General features: G+C 34.8%; 1 protein-coding gene across 3 annotated transcripts in view; it reads right to left on the reverse strand.

Annotated features, from left to right (window-relative positions):
• LOC119637541 (glutamate receptor-interacting protein 1) overlaps positions 1 to 17,791 on the reverse strand; it is a 92,065-nt gene that overhangs the window by 5,363 nt on the left and 68,911 nt on the right. For all 3 annotated transcript variants that reach the window (XM_038033613.1, XM_038033614.1, XM_038033615.1), the window contains exons 3-6: positions 5,079 to 5,291; positions 4,667 to 4,857; positions 4,299 to 4,594; positions 3,227 to 3,390 (exon numbers count right to left, since the gene is read on the reverse strand). In XM_038033613.1, coding sequence (XP_037889541.1) covers positions 3,227 to 3,390; positions 4,299 to 4,594; positions 4,667 to 4,857; positions 5,079 to 5,291 — 864 coding nt within the window. The remainder of the gene's footprint in view (positions 1 to 3,226; positions 3,391 to 4,298; positions 4,595 to 4,666; positions 4,858 to 5,078; positions 5,292 to 17,791) is intronic.

The following is a 17,791-nucleotide window of genomic DNA, read 5'->3' on the forward strand; positions in this document are numbered from 1 at the left end:
TTGCTGCAAAAATGTGTAACAGAGATACGCAGTTGCTGGGAACAGTCCATCTCCGATTCGTTCGAATGAAGTTGCCGAGTTAAAACAAAAAGAAACACATTTCAAGAAATAAGTAGCTTATATGTAGTAGATATTTCAAGTGGTAATAAATATTTTCCGTGTAGGCCTACGCATAAGCTGGTCTGAATTTTAAAATGTTTGCATTCAACGTCGAGTAGCCCGGTGTTTTTTGGAGTTAGACAAAACTAGTAATATGTGTAAATGATGTTTTAAAAACGGTGTGTGGCCTATATTCATATGATCAAAAATATATACCAGAACTTAGATAATCTCAAAAACTCCAAAAGGTAATCCCCATTTTTTTATTTATTGATTTTTTTTAAATTATCAGATGTACTGCGCGTACCAGAAATTACTTTTTAACGAAACATTGAATTCTTTGACTTGCAAAAATCAATTTAGAGCACCACTTAGTAGCACCTAAAACCGTTGAGCACAGTCAAAAGAAGCAACGAATGACTGCAGAAACAGCATCAAAATGCGGTGAACAAAAGCTAATGGTGGTAAAATCGACGAAAAGTCTAACAAAGGACAAAGCATTTTAAAGAAGTGCATACCTAGAGAAAATGATATTTAAAGCCAACGTGGAAATTCTTACCGAAAACTTGATAAAGCGTATAATCAAATAAGTTATAAATCTGTGGTGCAATCAGTATGTCTGAAGTGAAGAGGCCAAAGTGAAAACTATCGTCTGTCAGATACTTCTCGAAGGAAGTCTGTGTAACCAGTCACTGACAATCTGAAAGTTATAACAAGTGCCGCTCGAAGAAGTGAACATGCTACTTGGGAACAAATTGGTAACATAAGCTCTACAGCGAAAGCATATTGGTGTCAGAAGCACAGTCTTCTTTTCTATCTGCGAATCTCCATAACATATCTGGTCTGCTCAACACCGAAGACTGATGGAAGAATGCCAAACGAAGAGCATTTTGGGGTCACAAAAACTGGAGAGATTATAGAGAGAGGGCTCTCAAGATTTTTCTGAAGAAAACCTAGAGTAGTTGTATTATATATGGGATTATCACCAAATCTGAAATCTTCTTGAAAAAACGGTACAGAATTGTTACGAAGGAACCTAATAGAGTCAATTGAATCCAGAACAGGAACCGGAAGACTGAACTGTAGTAGTTACAGCATACGAAAACACGATAATAGTTTATGAAAACTACCTGGCTCGGGGTGAATAGGCGTAGCAGGGAAAGCAGTGTTACAAAAATCGAATGTTTACAAAATTTAAGTTTGTATAAAACTACATGTTTTTGTAAAAACTTTGTTTAATCTTAAAATAACAGCACCAGCAGAAATATGGCGTGTAATGTGGTACTTGTCACTTGTTGTTCAAAAGTTTTATAAGTTGTTTTATATATCCTTGCTTAAAGCAAAGACTATTGCATCGTAATGGTCGAAGAAGGTAGTTAGAAAGGAGACTTAGAGTGTTCTCAAAAATAAGCTCCTTCAATTTTCTTTGTAAATGTTTTACTAAAAGTTGTAAATAAAATCCACAGTATTGTAATGTCAAAACTCAGTGGTTCTAGCGGTATGCACTTAATCTAAAGGAAGGGCGTAAAAAAATGAAAGGCTTTTATGTCACAACATCCTCAAAATAACAATGGTATTTTCGATAACTTATTCTGGCGAAAATTGATTTTGATTGAATGATTGATTAGATCTTTAAATGGAAACGGTTCCGGTTTTTTCATTTTTAGATGTTTTTTAAAAATTATTATGTATATAAATTGTTCTTTTAATTCATGTTTATGCTTAATAACACATTATTCGCCAAGTGCGTAAACTGACTTGTAGATGTCGTCACTATTGACGAATCCATATGAATTTCAAATACCTACCTTCAAATAAAATTCTTCACAATTTCATGATATTGCGCCCATTAGCTTACAAGTTACATTTTCTTTTTGTATGCTATTATTCTATTACCATTTTTCTCCCAAAAAAAAAAAAAAAAACAAAAAAACATAAAACCAGTCAATAATACAGTTTTTTAAGCAGTCACAGAGATTTCTGTCCTTAAATATCTTTCACAATTATTTATCCATCAATTTTCGTGTATTTCATTGGGTTTTAGTGAAAGGGCACTATTGCGAATCCTTCGGCGTTTTTCTGCACTTATATCGTATTATTGTGGTTTCTATCTTCCTGTTCAGCCTTCTTCAGGTCCCTCTCCTTCATGAAATTCTTAAAGAAATCAGGAAATGATAGGAAGAACCGAAATTTGCGGCAACGATTATTACATCAATTCAACGTCAGGCCACTCAGAGACAATAAAAATGGGTGTATTCAAAATTGTTTCGAAGATCCTCATCCAATATAAGTAAATCCTTCCGTTCATTGATTTTATTGATAGCCTTATTGTTGAAAGACTCCAAATATGAATTTGATGTCTCGCTTGATGTCGATGATATTCGATATTATAAATACCTATCTGATCAAAAATCTTGATGACTTTATTTTACAATAACTGCCTAAATGATGATCTGCTATTCGTTCCCAAGCAAACAAAGCTTTATTCAATTCGTTCTCACTTACACATCTTTCCGTATATAAACACTGTATGTTCAACAAGATGTAAAACTCGTTAACGACTGCATAATCTATTGTCTATATTTAAATTAATGATATAGACAAGAGTTATTTTTTCTTTTATAGAACTCGCTAAGCATTAATTCGTATATTATTTGCTTATTATTTCTGGATTTCGCGGCTGCCATTATCGGATTTTTCTATCAATTCGTTTAAAGGGTTTTTGTAATTCCTAAAACGAAAATTCCTTTCATATAAAACCTTACATAAATGTTCGCGAAAATTCGCGAAATTGATTCTATAAATACGCTATGTATAATTTGTCTGAGCACTAATCCTCCCTTACTTGCTTAGACGCCAACTGTTGTGTTATGTCGTGAATCATTCTAATACAGAACCATAATAATAATAATGAAGTTTGTGCAATATTTTTATTTACATTCAGTGTATTGCTGGAACGAAGGTCCCTTAAAACTGTTGTTTTTCGTTACGCAATCGCTAAAAAAAGGAAATGATCTCATATTTCTGCGTCCGCCGCATTATAACAAAAAAAGCACAAAAAAATCGGAAAGAAATTCTTCCATTTCATTGTCCCATGAACATTCATCTAACATGCACTTATACATACCTCTATGCGCAAAAGCATGGGCTGGCATTATCTGCATTTGTGTATAACCGCGACCTGTGTTCGTATCCAATAGTGTCATTACTTCATCGGGTGTGTAGGCTGCATTTTCAATGTTAATATCGTCTATGGAAAGCACTTGATCGCCAACTGACAGCGCACCACATCTGTAATAAATCATAAGGTAATTTTCAATTTTTATAATATTTGTATTACTTATTTTTCAAAAAGACTTCGTCTTGAGGCGAATCTTGGATACGTACCACAGATTTAATGTGAACGAGGGCATAGAACAATCAGAAAGCTTGTATTTTAAATCGTCGTTAAAGGTTGCAAGTTATTAATAGAAATATAGTGAAAATCTTGGTTTATTGGTAAAACTTGTTTCTACTTCTCCACACTACTTTTTAAATTGAATCTGTGCAGTTTTACCAAGCATACGCTTGCCGCATTTCGGCTTTGTGTATAAACGTTTTGATATTTTGCGATTATTAGAATACCAAAAGGACTACTGCGTAAGTAGTCGAACGAAAAGATAAAAAGATCATTGGATAAAGAAAGCCATCGATAGACGATGGTAGGAAGGGCAGCTACATGGAATGGTAATTATTTACAAAAACAGATATGACCAAATACATAGAGTTATTATCTCGGGCTGATAAATAGGTATAGATATATATTTACACATCTGGGAAGGTCTCTCATGCTTATATCTGAAGTTTGGAAAGGAGCAGACAAGAGTAGCACATATAAAAAGGATTGAAGAAAACTACGAAATGAACACACGGACGGGGCAACATATTATAAGGTTGATGTAAGAATTGCATTTTAAACAACAAATCTAGTAACAGGTGGCATTGATAAAAATTCCACCTATCTATATCACGGGATATGGGGCTAAATTGACTCAGAAACTACTGTTAACTAAACAAAATATGTAACGTTTATGTATCTCTAATAGTGGAATCTGGATGCAAAGATGATAAAAAAGAGGATGAAAAGTGAATGGACTACTTGTCTTTTACGAAAATAGAAAGTAGGAAGATATATAAATTTTAAAAGAATTTCTGCTTACCTATCAGCAATACTGGCTGGCAAAATACTGGCTATAAATGCACCCGCGTGGTTGACTTCATCAAATTTGCTGGTATGCTCGGTTAAAGCGAGGGCTGATGTGTAATTACATAAAACCAAACCCAACTTTTCATTCATAGGCCGTTCGATTTCTATTAACAAAGGTCCCATAGAAAATTCTATACTTTGTACTATCGAAACATCGTATTCAATGGTGAGATTAGTGTAACCGGAAATATGGGCCCCGCATTTGATTATCTGTTGAGCTTCGGCCAATGTTTTGCCGATAAGAGAAACCTTTATAAGAAGCATATTAATAATAATTTCTATAGTATTTTTTATTTATCTTTTTTTTTTTGCTACACTTACATTATCCACTCTTAACAGCCGATCACCTGGTTTAATACGACCAGTTTTATAAACGGGTCCATGTGGTCGTACGTGAGTAACAATAAGTGGATAATCAGCACCTCCTCTTAGTGTAAGGCCTAAGCAACCACTTTCGCGCTCTACTGTTATTTGAGTTAATTTCGTGGTGACACATAAGCTATTTTGGGAAACTAATGATGAACAATGGTGGGCGGCGGTGACGTTGTTGGTAATGATGAAAAATATGCCCACACATATATAAACACGAAAGAAAATTGGGGACGCGCAAAAGTGTAAAAGAAAAGTTAATAATAAACTATAGTGGGTGTTGAAATTTTAGTATCATTTAATAAAATTAATTTAGAAAAAATATGAAAAAATCATTGACTCTCGCCAAACGCAATCAACCTACTGTATTCAAGCAGGGAATATTCAATTTCTACAACAGTTGGACCATCTGTCGAACCACTTCCGCTTAACATGTTCATAACATGCTGATTAGTTAAGCCGATAGTTGAAATACCATCGATTTGATGTAAGCGATCACCTGGAGCTAGAAAATCGGCTGCGTGACCTAATGCACTTAATGCTGCTATAACAGGTGGATATGAAAGCTCATTGCGTTCTAATTAATAAAGAGAAAAAAAAAACATTTAAAATGATGTTTTAAAATCTACTAATTAGTAATAAAAATTCAAATATTTTTATGTATTCCGCCGACGACGAAAGAACATTTGTTTTAATATCAAAGTAAATTAACTTAGAAAATGTAAAATTATTATACGCGATATTAGGTTTTTTTTTTTGTATTTTTATTTGTTTTTGAATACGATTCATCCGATTTCTCACTGATCGACGACGGTCTTTGCAATGCGTTTCTATTACAATTGTTTATGCGTGACATTGAAATACATAGATATCCATTCTGTTATGTCGTCCGTAACACGTAATAAAACTTATGAAATGAATATATTGCTGTTCAGATTAAAATTCTAAATATCATATTAACCTATCTGTCCTTCTACTGTTCAAACTCTGCAAAAATTGAAATAATAAATTTGAAGAAACACGTCATAGACTTTACGCGCTAAAACCTAATAAATATTGAAAAATAGTTTTAATTATAACTATTTTAGATTCCTATTGAGACCTACTTAAAAGCATAGACTGAAGGCAAGTAAAAAGGTTACTACCAACCAAAGACCGCTCATTAAATGTCATACACAAGTACGTCCAATAAAAATACCATTTTTGTCGTGATAAAATGTTGAAGATTATACTTTGTTTCCATCTAAAGGCATAAGTTTCTTCGCAACCCTTATACTGGGAATCTAAAAACACGCTTATTCAATCTAAATTAGCTACAGTTAATTTCTATGTCAATATAACAAATTTCGTACAGCCAGTGGGTTGAAGATAATAGTGGAAGAACAGATAAAGAGACAGGTAAAAAAGTTTAACCTAGTCAGAAAAGCGATCGGTATTATAAACAGAGGGTCTATCTTAACTTTTTTTGGAAGTTATGTACATTGAGTCTCATTAATATTGGGCTTTTTCAGCCGACAAAAAATAAATGCCTGCTTCAAAAACACGCGTTATTAATATTGGGTTCTTTTCACATAAAGAAGGATACGAAGAAAAAAATAACATATTAAATATTAATATATGATGCGGTATCCTTTTTGCTTAATAACGTCATGTAAACGTTTTGACGTATTTTGTATAATTTTTCTTGTGCACGAAGCAGGAATCTTACTCCATTGTTCTTGTAGTTCATTTTTCACATCTTGTACGGAATAGGTTGAGTGTTTTCGTACACGGCGATCTAATTCATCCCACATATTTTTGATGGTGTTCATGCCTGTTGGTTGGTGAAGAGGGCACTTCGGGGTAGTTATATAACAGCCATTTTTGAATTAAGAGAGCCTTAAGCTTGGGATCGTTATCTTGGTAGAATTTGAATGTTCCTAAAATACCAATTTTGTCCGCAATTTCTTTCAAGTTTCTCCTCCTTCTTTAGAATGCTATCCATAAACACCGACTTCATTCGCTCCATGACCATTGCCATGTTCGCCGTAAGTACAAGAACGTAATAGGAAGCAATTCGTAATATAACGATGTTATATTTGGTCTCACCAGCTGAAAAAAATGAACTTAGAAACGTGTTTTATCGCAAAATCACAATTCAGTGATACGACCTTATTTCAAAAGGAAAATAGTATAGGGTTTACTTACAAAATTGGGAGAGCTGTTTATAAACTATTCACGGGAACTAATTTATATACAACGCTTTAATTCTCACTCTGATGTTTTTCGTTCGAATATTGCAATTCAACACTCTTAATTCGACTCATTTCTCGAGTTACTTTCGCTTGACTTTACCTGATGCAAATATTCTGTTTAAATACCCTATTATGAGCAAGTTACTATTACCTAAATTCATTGTGACATTCCTTTGTGACATTGTGACATTGCTTTTCCACTAAATTTTGACTTGTTGTTAACCTCTACACCAGATGCATGACGCACATAACACGCCATGATTGTATACTTGGTTTTTCCTTGCCTTACAATTTAATTTCATGGAAAATCGACTAATTTTCATTAAAGCTGAAGTCATAAAATGTGGCATTTTGGTAACAATATCTTTCGAGATATAAAAATATAGTATCTTAAAAATATTTTAATAATTATATTTGGTTTGACATGAGTATTTTGTATCCATCAGCTCTAGTTGAGATACGATATTTCATGACAAGATTGAACGAACATGTATTGAGTCGACTCTGATATGTCTGTCGTACATGGTGTCACACAGGCTTATCAAAAAAGGTTCAATTCGAATATAAAATTTTTTTCCTGAACCTTAATAGAGTTCGCGTTTAGCTTGATATTTTCTTTCGATTTGAGAGACACTTTTATCAGCTAAAAACGTATTAAAATACTTCTTTTTTTATTTATATATAATCTTTCAATAATTACGAGCAAACCATTAGTGGGTTTTACTTGATTTTCGAAGACTAAAGAAAAATTTATAACCGAAATTAAATTTATAAGACAAAAACGCCGAAATTCTTCACTCATACAATGATGTAAGAACAAGAAAACCGATTAAGCCGACGTTCGAACTTATATGTCTCTCCACAGAGGAAAGTCTTCGGACATACAAGTCATTATGTATGGCATAAAAGTGCGAAAAAAGTGTGATAGCTTTATTCAGATAGTTTAATAAATAATGAGTATTTTTGCAACGAACGATATCATTAGCATGCTATAAAAGTGAAAGCATTTTGTTTTATGTATTATATTGAATACATAAGCAAAACTTCTCATAAGTAACGGAACGCGAGCTTTAATATTGAATACACGAATAATAGAATAGGAACGCCACTCAATATTGTGTGACGCTAAATTACTTGAAAAGCTTTAAGCTTTTAAGTGTTCGGAAATTTTTTTATATGAAAGATGTCTCAAAATAAGTTGACATTTTAATCTTATTGTTTTATTACAAAATATTCACAATCGAGTTATCTGTGGTATATGGCATTAAAAAAATAATCAGTTAGGCCTTGGCTGCCAAAACTCAACTTTCCGCAATGATTGTTTATAAAACATCTTGATATTGTTGCTGGGAGCTGAGGCGCCTTGGCGTAGCATAAAAACTCGACCAATACATTCTTCTTAAGAAGAGCAGATAATTGATATAATTCTAGATTACATATAAAAAGTAGGGAATTCATTAGTTTCATCTGGAGCAAGTGTTGTGCATTCTTATTTTGAAAGTCTTTCATATTCATACCACTAACGGCTACCATCAAGGCACGAAAGTTAACAATCACCTAACGATAGAAAAACCGTCTGCTCATTGTAGGATATATTTCACGTTTGCAATAGCAAGCATCTTTACTTTAAATAATTTTAGACATTATTTATGACAAATGATTTCCTCTTTTTGGTCGAAAAGTTCACTTTTTCATATAAATGCTCGCCAAGCACTCAACAATTAAAATTTTTAAAAATCAACCCGATATTTCTCTCGCGGTAGCCGCTATGATTCTCGCAAAGGGCTTACATTATCGATGCTTAATGGCAGAGACCGCTCTACATTCCTGAATTTTTTTTTAAAGGCGTAAGAGGTGTTTTGAATCTTCTAGAATTACGAATTATGAACAGAAATTACTCATACAATTTGTGCATTTTGTCGAAGGTTTCTGATAACAGTGTCCATGTCAACGGAATAATCCTACCGAAAGTTGCAGCCTAATGTTTTGTCTTTTGATTTCTGGCGTTTCTAATACGTTAATACATTACATTTAGATTAGATTAAGTTTAGATGGTATTTATGTTCTATTGTTTTTTTGTTTAAAATCGTTTCTGAAAAAGAATACGTTAATGTCGTTCATTTAGGCAAGCATTGAGTAAATATGAGGCTGAAAGCTATTGGAAAGCTTTTAATGGTAAATTTGTATCAAAAATGAATAAATCGCAGAGTTCTTTAAATTAAAGATGTAAGAGAGAATTTCTCATGGTCTACTATTTTTTAATATTTACCAAAAATAGATTTTTTTTTTAACCTTTAGTGTTTGCTAAATAATCTCCGTGAACATTATTTTTGTATTACCTTCCCTTCCCTTTAAAAAAATTTATTTTAAGCAGCTAAGTTAATTCGTTTATTTCATTTCACGTCTGCTTGTTTGAGAATGTCGAAAAGTTGGAAACGTAGATAACCATTTACATTCAGTGTACACTAATTCATTAAAACATTGTCAACTTATTCTTTTTGCAAAAAAATGGTCTCAATTTTAGACGAAGGCTTCGCTTTGAAGAAGTCTTACTGAGTACTAAATGAAGCTTACATTTTTCAATGTACGTAATGCGTAGGCAACAGTTTAGGTGATGGAAGAACGTGATTTTAGAGTTAATGAAAAAAAGGGTTTGAGATCAAAAAGAAGATTAGCTGAAAATCCGATCCATGTCTAATTGTTAAAGAAGCAGTAATCCAGTAACCTGTTGATAAATCAGCAATTTAAAAAAAAATAGGCCTTAATATTACGTATCATACGAAGTTGTGATCGTAAACAGATGGTAGCGCGCGTAAAGTTCTAAGTTAGGAATTAACATTCGTAATGTCCGCCTGTAGGGGGTCTGCTTTTACAATTGTTCTTACCAAAAGACCAATAAGCGGCTTAGAAGATATAGCTAGACACCGTTGATCTTGTGCCCCATTTATAATTCTTTTGGTTGTTTATGTTAGGTAAATTGAAATAATGATAATAAGAGAGAGAATTCTAAAAAGAGAAAGAGAGCCTGAGGTGTGCCGCTGTATTCTAAGGGCTTTTGCTTGTTGCAACTTTAACTTTTGTTGTTCATTCTCTGATTAGCTGAAGTATCGGTGGGCGCCTTGAAACGTTGTGCTGTGTAGAGGACACCGAAACAATAGCTGATCACGATCAACATTATGAATAGAGGACCTTTTTTAAAAACGTAAAAACGCAAACTACACTGTTTACTCCAGAAGTAAGAACTTAAAACGAAACTTTCACAATGACAATAATATTTTCTGAATTCGAAATTAGATTGATGTAACAAGTACAAATTATTTAAGTTGTTATATATACATGAAAACTAGTTAGACTTGTCAACAAATTAGTTATTTTTCATTAATCCATATTTTTTATGTGTGAATATTTTGTCAGAAATCTAAAAATATTGGCTTCAGAGAATAGGTGCTATGGTGACTTGTGAGGCAAGATAAGGGCGAGATTGCAACGATGAGAGCGTAGTGGGGAGCTATCAGTGAAATAAAGGACGGACGTCCGTAAGATTACACAGACTTGACACTGGGTAGGGACAATAAACCGATATTTCGTGTGAAACGGACAATTACCTGGCAGATAATGTTTGACCATTTTTCAGTTGATTAATCGATTAGACACGAGAAAAAATACCACTATGATTTTTTCTTGATCGATCTTTTCGTTACTGCTTAACCAGAATTGAAAGCGCAAGGATTATTAGACGTTAGATAAATTTTTTCGCGACAACCTTTTCTATGCAAATTCGAGAGCAATAGCTATTTAGCAATTATAAGTTGAAGGGATGGCATCCTGCACAAGGAGCACTTCGTCATACAGAACGATATACTTTGGCTGTCCCTTCTCCTATTGCCAAGTACGTTTGATAGAACCTATTCCTTCCAGGAAGAGTTTGTCTAGAGTTTATTTATTTTAAGAAAGCCTTTAAAGTAAAGACTTTAGAACACAGCTTTTATATAAGATAATTAAAATCTTAAAACGTTTGCTGCAAAACAATTGTAAAAAAGAAAAGACGGAATTGACAAATATCACAGCCTGTCAAGTGTTGTTTATTATTTGCATTCACAAAAACTTTTAGGCAGTTCTTAGGCAAACACGTACAAAGTAATACATAATGTTGTATTTCGCTTTTCAAGTTTGAAAAACACATAACTCTATTTCTAGATATCTATTTTCAGAGATATATCAATTTTCACTATATATAGGTATAATCGACATACACATTCACATGCAAGCGCGAGTTATGTCTACATTTTGTCAACTTTCCTTTGTTTCGTTAAAAGAAACACAACAGTGTAGACATTCGTGTGAGCATTTTATTCTAAGTAAAACTTTTTTATGGGTGCATGAGAGTGTGCTTTTACTCCCATCACTCCACGATGAGGGATTTTGCAACGTCTACGAATGTGTGTTGTAAGTAACCCCACAGTGTACTGGAATTTTTTTAAAACGTTCTATGCAAAAAAGTTCCCATCGAGCTACTACGACATAGTAAAATTTAATTAAGCACTACAATTTTCATATAAAAATGTTACCGCCACTACTTAATCGCTAAAGGGACGTCTTCAATTATCGCCAATCGTTTACATCACATTTATATGATTCATCGTTTATTTCTCTGTCATGAATTTTTTGTATGTTTGCCAAAATGCGGAGCAAGAAAAGAAATTTTTTGTGTTGTAAAATTAACTATTTTCTTAAGTATATTAAAACCGCAGAACCGTTTGAAGCTTGTCCTTGTTCTTACATGGACAAGGTAAATGATTGTGTAATTCTTTGTAAATCTTTACTGTTTAATGTTAATCGATGTAATGAATTGTAAAAATTTTAAAATAGTAGTATAAGCCAATAAAGTGCAGTTTTATTTTGATCAAATTCTTTATGTGAAGTGTTCACAATCCAAACACGGGACAGTGGGCTGGGCCAGCTTCGGCCAAGAAATAAATTTATTCTACCACAATTACACTTAACGTCATTCTTGTGGATGGGAAGTAAACCATGTCTTTAACCGTAATGAAAAAAATCATTCTTCGGGACGAAAAGTAAATTTGACTCAATTGACTCGGTGATAAAGGACTTTGCTCAATTTGGTCTGGCCGAGATATTCAATGAAACACATTTTGATGAAAACTTTTCGATTTCCAAAGAAAGAGAAAAACCAAGTACACATTCATAACGTTTTACCTGTCCTGTATGTGGAGATATTTCTGAACACGAAGACGATATGGGTGACTTAAATGAAAATGAATATTATCCGGACGTACAAGATCTAATGAAACTAGTAGAAATAGAGGAGAATAATGATGATGATCAAGAACACGATAAAGAATATTCTCCCTTAGCCATTGTTGTTGTTGCAGCTTGGAGGTGACGAAGTAAATTAGTACACCAACCAAAGAACTACTCCAACCGTCCTCTTGTAATGCTACTGAAATCCGCCAAGTTCTAGATATTATCATATTTATGTCCGTGTACCACTACCCAAATATTAGATCATACTGGGGTAAATATGGCTTCGATCATACCCAATACACGATAATGGCCAGTACATTTGAGAAAATAAGATTCATACTTCATTTCAATGAGAATGCAAATCACAAGCCTATTGAGCATCTAAACCACGGTAGTGTTCATAAAATAAGACCTTATGTGGAACACTTCAATAAATTGTTTATGAGTGTAGCACCATTTGATCAGAGATTCCCTCTAGATGAGTAAGTATGTTCCACTAAGGTAGCAGATTTTATGAAACAATATTTATCAAGCAAACTCCATAAATAGAGTCTCAACTTGTTTGTTTTGTGTTCACTATATTTATAACTGTTTTAGGTATGCATAGGAACAGAATCAAAATTCGCAAATGGTGCATTAGATTACTTTGACACATGATTGATATGGCAGAGATCAATTCATGGGTATTGCGTAAAAAAACAATGCAAACCTTACATTACGTGATTATAGACCCGAGCTTGCAGATACATTATACTCTTATGAAAAGTCTGATGGGAATAAAAGAGAAAAATCCAGTAATTTAGCAAGGGATGTAGAAGCTAGGAAACACCGACGTTGCGCGAAACCATGATAAAAAAAGGTGCAGTTTTAAAAATAGATGCAAATTTCCAGCAGATTTTCACGGATTGAGTGCATCAAATGCAAGATTGCTTTGATTGATTTTTTAAATTATTTTTTACTTAACCTATGACTGCGTTTTAATAAATTTTAAAATTCAAAACAAAAAATCTTGCATTTAGAGGTTAAAGCGAGTAAAACTTTCGTATGCATTTGTCTTTCGCATTTCATGAAGATGAATCTTTTGTGTCGCTCATCATTACTATTTGATATAGTGCGAGCTTGAATTAAATACTTAAGAATATTTGGTTTATAAACTTTAATGAACATATGGTTAAACTACAATTGGGAAGGCTGACAGATTTTTAAATTGCACATTACTCTTGAATAATATTTGCGAAGCGAAAAGGTTTTGTAGTAGCGTTCAATATTGATTATAACAGATTTGCCTTAAATTAATGAAACATTGTTCACATCTGAAAACGCAAAATATTTTAATTAAAGACTTGAGTTGATTTATTTATGTTATTAAGCTTTATTGGGAAGCAATTTATAATATTGTGTATCTTTCTGAAAAATATTGAAATTATTTTCAAGTACTTGCTTTAAAAATGAAATTTATTTATTATATATGTATAATTTTTTTCTTTTTTGATTGCAATGATTTCATAAGGTAACTAAAGAAAATTAAAGAAAATTAAATTTTATAAAAAATTCGGAAGAATTTACCAAATGAATTAAGCTATAAGTTTTTCAAAAATCAATGAATATAATATAATACATACGATAACATACATATATCGTACAGATTTTTGTGTTCAAGCTGCAGATTTCATTTTTCGAGATATTTTGCTAAAATGTGTACGCTGGTATGCTGCGGCTCAAGGACGAGGTCGATTGAAAATAGATTAGATCACAGTATCACTCATATAACGCAATAATTTGAAAAAAAACTTTACGAAGTTGTGTACTGTGATTAAAACTTGACTTTGTCCGGCTGTGAATTTTCAACCAGATTTAATAATAGGTGCTTGCATGTTTGCTAATCAGCGACATCTATTGGTAACGCAAAGTATCAATGTATGCCACTGTTAAATTAAATGATTTTCACTTTCTCTGCACAAAATAATAGTTCTCCATTTAGTATTATTGAATTATTCAGTATATACAGACGCTAATCATGAAATTTTATTTAAATTGCATTTTCGACATTCATTACTTTTGTTGTTTGATTTGAAGAAATCTGTTGCCGAAGCCCATCAAATACTCTTAAAAGTTTCTGATGATGCTGCTTCATCATATCTCAATTGTTGACTTCGGTTTCAACGGTTTAAAAGTGGTGACTTTGATGTCAACGGCAAACAAACTGCCTGGAGAGCCAAAAAAATTCCAAAACTCATTGGACGAAAGCCCAGCTTAAACACTGAGAAAACTTTCGAACAGCTTATCAGTTGATGAACCAACTGTTTTAAGATGTTACCATAGGAATTGATTGAAAAGTGCACTACGAACCGTTTGAACACCGTGGCTTTCCAGGCAAAAAAGGAAAGTTGTCTGTGACGCATTGTGACTGGCGATGAAAAGTACATATGGTGGGATCAGCAAGGTGTATTACGAGCTGCTAAAACTGAAAGAAACTGTTACTGCACATGTCTGTTGACGTTAACTGAACAAATTGAATGATATATTGTTGCAAAAAAGACCAGCAATAGCTATTAACAGACGCAACGTCATCCTCCTGCATGACAAGGGTCGGCCACATGGTGCAAGTGTGGTCAAGGACACACTGTTGCAGTTCTAATGGGAAGTAGGTTCACAATCCCAAAATTTTTAATAGCAGAGTCAAAGACCCAAATGTAAAAAAAAATCAAAAGCTTAGGTTCAAGAAATCAATACCCAAACGAATAAAAGCTTAGATTCAAAATCTCAAATGATCAATAGCAGAATTAAGAACTCCAACGTAGGAAAGGCTAAGTAAAAAACTCAAAGGTATGAACACAAGTAAAATCCCAAACTGTTTAATAGCAGGATTGCGAACTCAAATATATGAAAGACCAAGTAAAAACTCAAAAGTATAAACACACGTAAGAACTCAAAATGTTTAATAACAGAATTAAAAACTCAAATGTATAAAACTATAAGAAAAAAACTCAAAGTATCCAAAAGCATAAGGAAAAAAACCCACAATGTGCAAAAAAGAAAGCAAGAGTTGAGAACTTAAATGTAGAGAGCATAGGTTTAAGAACCCACTATGTATTAAAACATAAGTATAAGAGCACAACGCGACTTATACAATTAAGTAAAAACGAAACGGTATGAACACAGCTCGAATATATACAGAAGCTTCAGCAGCATTGCACAAAGATATAGCACCGTTAGGTCACATTCAATATTCAAATAATGTACCAAGCTGATAGCACCGTCAGGGCAAACAAAACATGCAGAACTGACCTTAGGTAGAAAATCGATACATGTAAAACGAACAAACATCAGCAAGAATCTCTATGTTGTAAAATGCGCAGAATGTGTAGCACCGTTAGGGTATACCAAACTTATAGGAGCAAGTACTTAGGTAGGAAAAAAATAATAAGAACATACGACAATGCATAAACTGCATACATAAAATGTACAAAGACACGATCGCACATGTAGAAACACACAAAACAAAGCATATGCAAACACAGAGGCATAATAGGGCACAAGCACACACATACCTAACGGTGATTGAATCACACGATTTGGTACCTGGGTGCCTGTTGAGTAGACATATGAACAAACATAGCGATAAGCTAGACGTAAGTTGATATTAAGTTATGTATAAGCAGGATCATGCAAGTCGTAACTAAGGTTGCGACTGCAGCCAACCTAAGCTAAGCATATACCTAAGCATATGTAAACACCTAGAGCATGTTGGCAATGGGACAAGCGAGCGAGACTGCAGCTATAAAAGAGCAGCACATCGCGCAGAATCTTTCAGTTTGGTGTCATAGCCGTCTACGGTAAGCACCCACAGACAATTTTACAAGTTGACCTGTACGAAGAGTTTTTGTTTCTGACTTAACGGATAGGGGATCGGCTGGTTCAGCTTTAAGCAAGCCACACCAGAAGTCGGGTCACCTCGCTGGTTCCTTGCCATAGCCAGCTTCTACCCATCGCTGTACTTCTCTCCCGTAAAAAGGAAATAATAAATCAAGGAATTTGTACACCATTCCCCCCGAAGGTCCGGATTATTATTCTAAATTTTCTTGCAACGAACCTTGGAGTGACTGAGTTATACCCCGCCCAAGAAAACTCGTTACAAGTAGCGCCCGAGCAGGGACCTTCGGATCAGCGAAATAGGAAGTGAGCGTACAAGCCATGAGCTTTTTGGAACAGAGGCTAAGGAAGGAACCAGCATGTTGAAAACATCCTGGTTATATAGCCTGCGAAAGGAGGAGTTGAGTGAGATCTGCGGATCGCTCGACTTGGACACAAAGGGTACTGTCGAGGAGATGCGGAAAGCAACGACAGCCTTTATTACAACCCCCGACTTAACGACGGAGATGAAGGCGAAGCTGACAGAACGAGAGGTGAAATACGCGCCAAGAATGCTGCAATTGCCGGAAGGCACCGTGCGAGGTGCAAGCCCCAAGCGCCAGGCGCAAGAACACATCTCATGTGGCGCGGCCATGGACCGCATCTGTAAATAGTCGGTGCGCTACGATGGCGAAAGCGGCGCCCTGGAGTTCATCGCAGGCGTAGAGGAACTGTGCGAAGTATACGGCAGGGTGGCAGGAGTTCAGGCAGGAATTCCTCAAATTCTTCTTGCCCACTCGATACCTCGAACGGTTAGATGACCAGGGGCGACAGACATTCCAGCTAGCCGGTGAGAAATTTAGACATTACGCGCTCCGCCTGCAGGACTTGATGCGGCACCTTGATTATACGATACAACAGAAGCTAGACAGAATCGCCCGAAACAGTCAGCGGGAGTATCAGCTCTTCTTCGGGGATACCTCCAGCAAAGACCTAAATGAGATAATAGCTCTAGGAGAGCGATTCGAAGATATCCCCGCCCCAACGAAAACACTAGAAAGGACCACAACGGTCCGAACGGCAAGAACAACGCCTTTAGCAACAGGGGACAAAGCAGCCAAAGCTGCAACAACTAGGCCTGATTCTCCAGAGCCTAAGTATGGAACCCATGAAAGGGTCGTAAATGCAACAGTGAGATTAGCAAGAGCGTTCAAAGATCTACAAAGCGTTACCACACGAGAAGATACTACAATCGCGATCACAACATCCAGAAAAACGGGCAAGAACAAAAAGGACAAGAAGTCTAAAGCAGGCAAAGACAGCGGCAATAGCTTTAAAAATAGTTAAAACAACAGAGGGCTACGGTTGCACCATCGCCCACAGCAAGGGAAATTTAGCGACGTAGCCTTACCGTCACCTAACACCTTCTACGTTTCCAGTACCGATATGGAGCGTACGAGCGATGCAGTGAAACAAGCATACATCTGGCATAATCAAGCAGATAAATGGTTACCGCTGCACGAGGGTGACCCAATTCCAAACCGTTGCAGCACAGGTATAGGACGGTGAGCCGTCTAGGGAAAAAAGCGGCAAAGAAAAAAAATTCGAAAAAATATCCCGTAAAAAAAAAAAAAAAAAATAAGAAAATCCACGAGAATACAAGAACAAAGAAAAAACACTGAGAAAACCAACGAGAACACAAGGACATTAAAAAAAAAAAAAAAAA

Source organism: Glossina fuscipes, unplaced genomic scaffold (assembly GCF_014805625.2).
Source record: "Glossina fuscipes isolate IAEA_lab_2018 unplaced genomic scaffold, Yale_Gfus_2 60, whole genome shotgun sequence".
Lineage (NCBI taxonomy): Eukaryota > Metazoa > Arthropoda > Insecta > Diptera > Glossinidae > Glossina > Glossina fuscipes.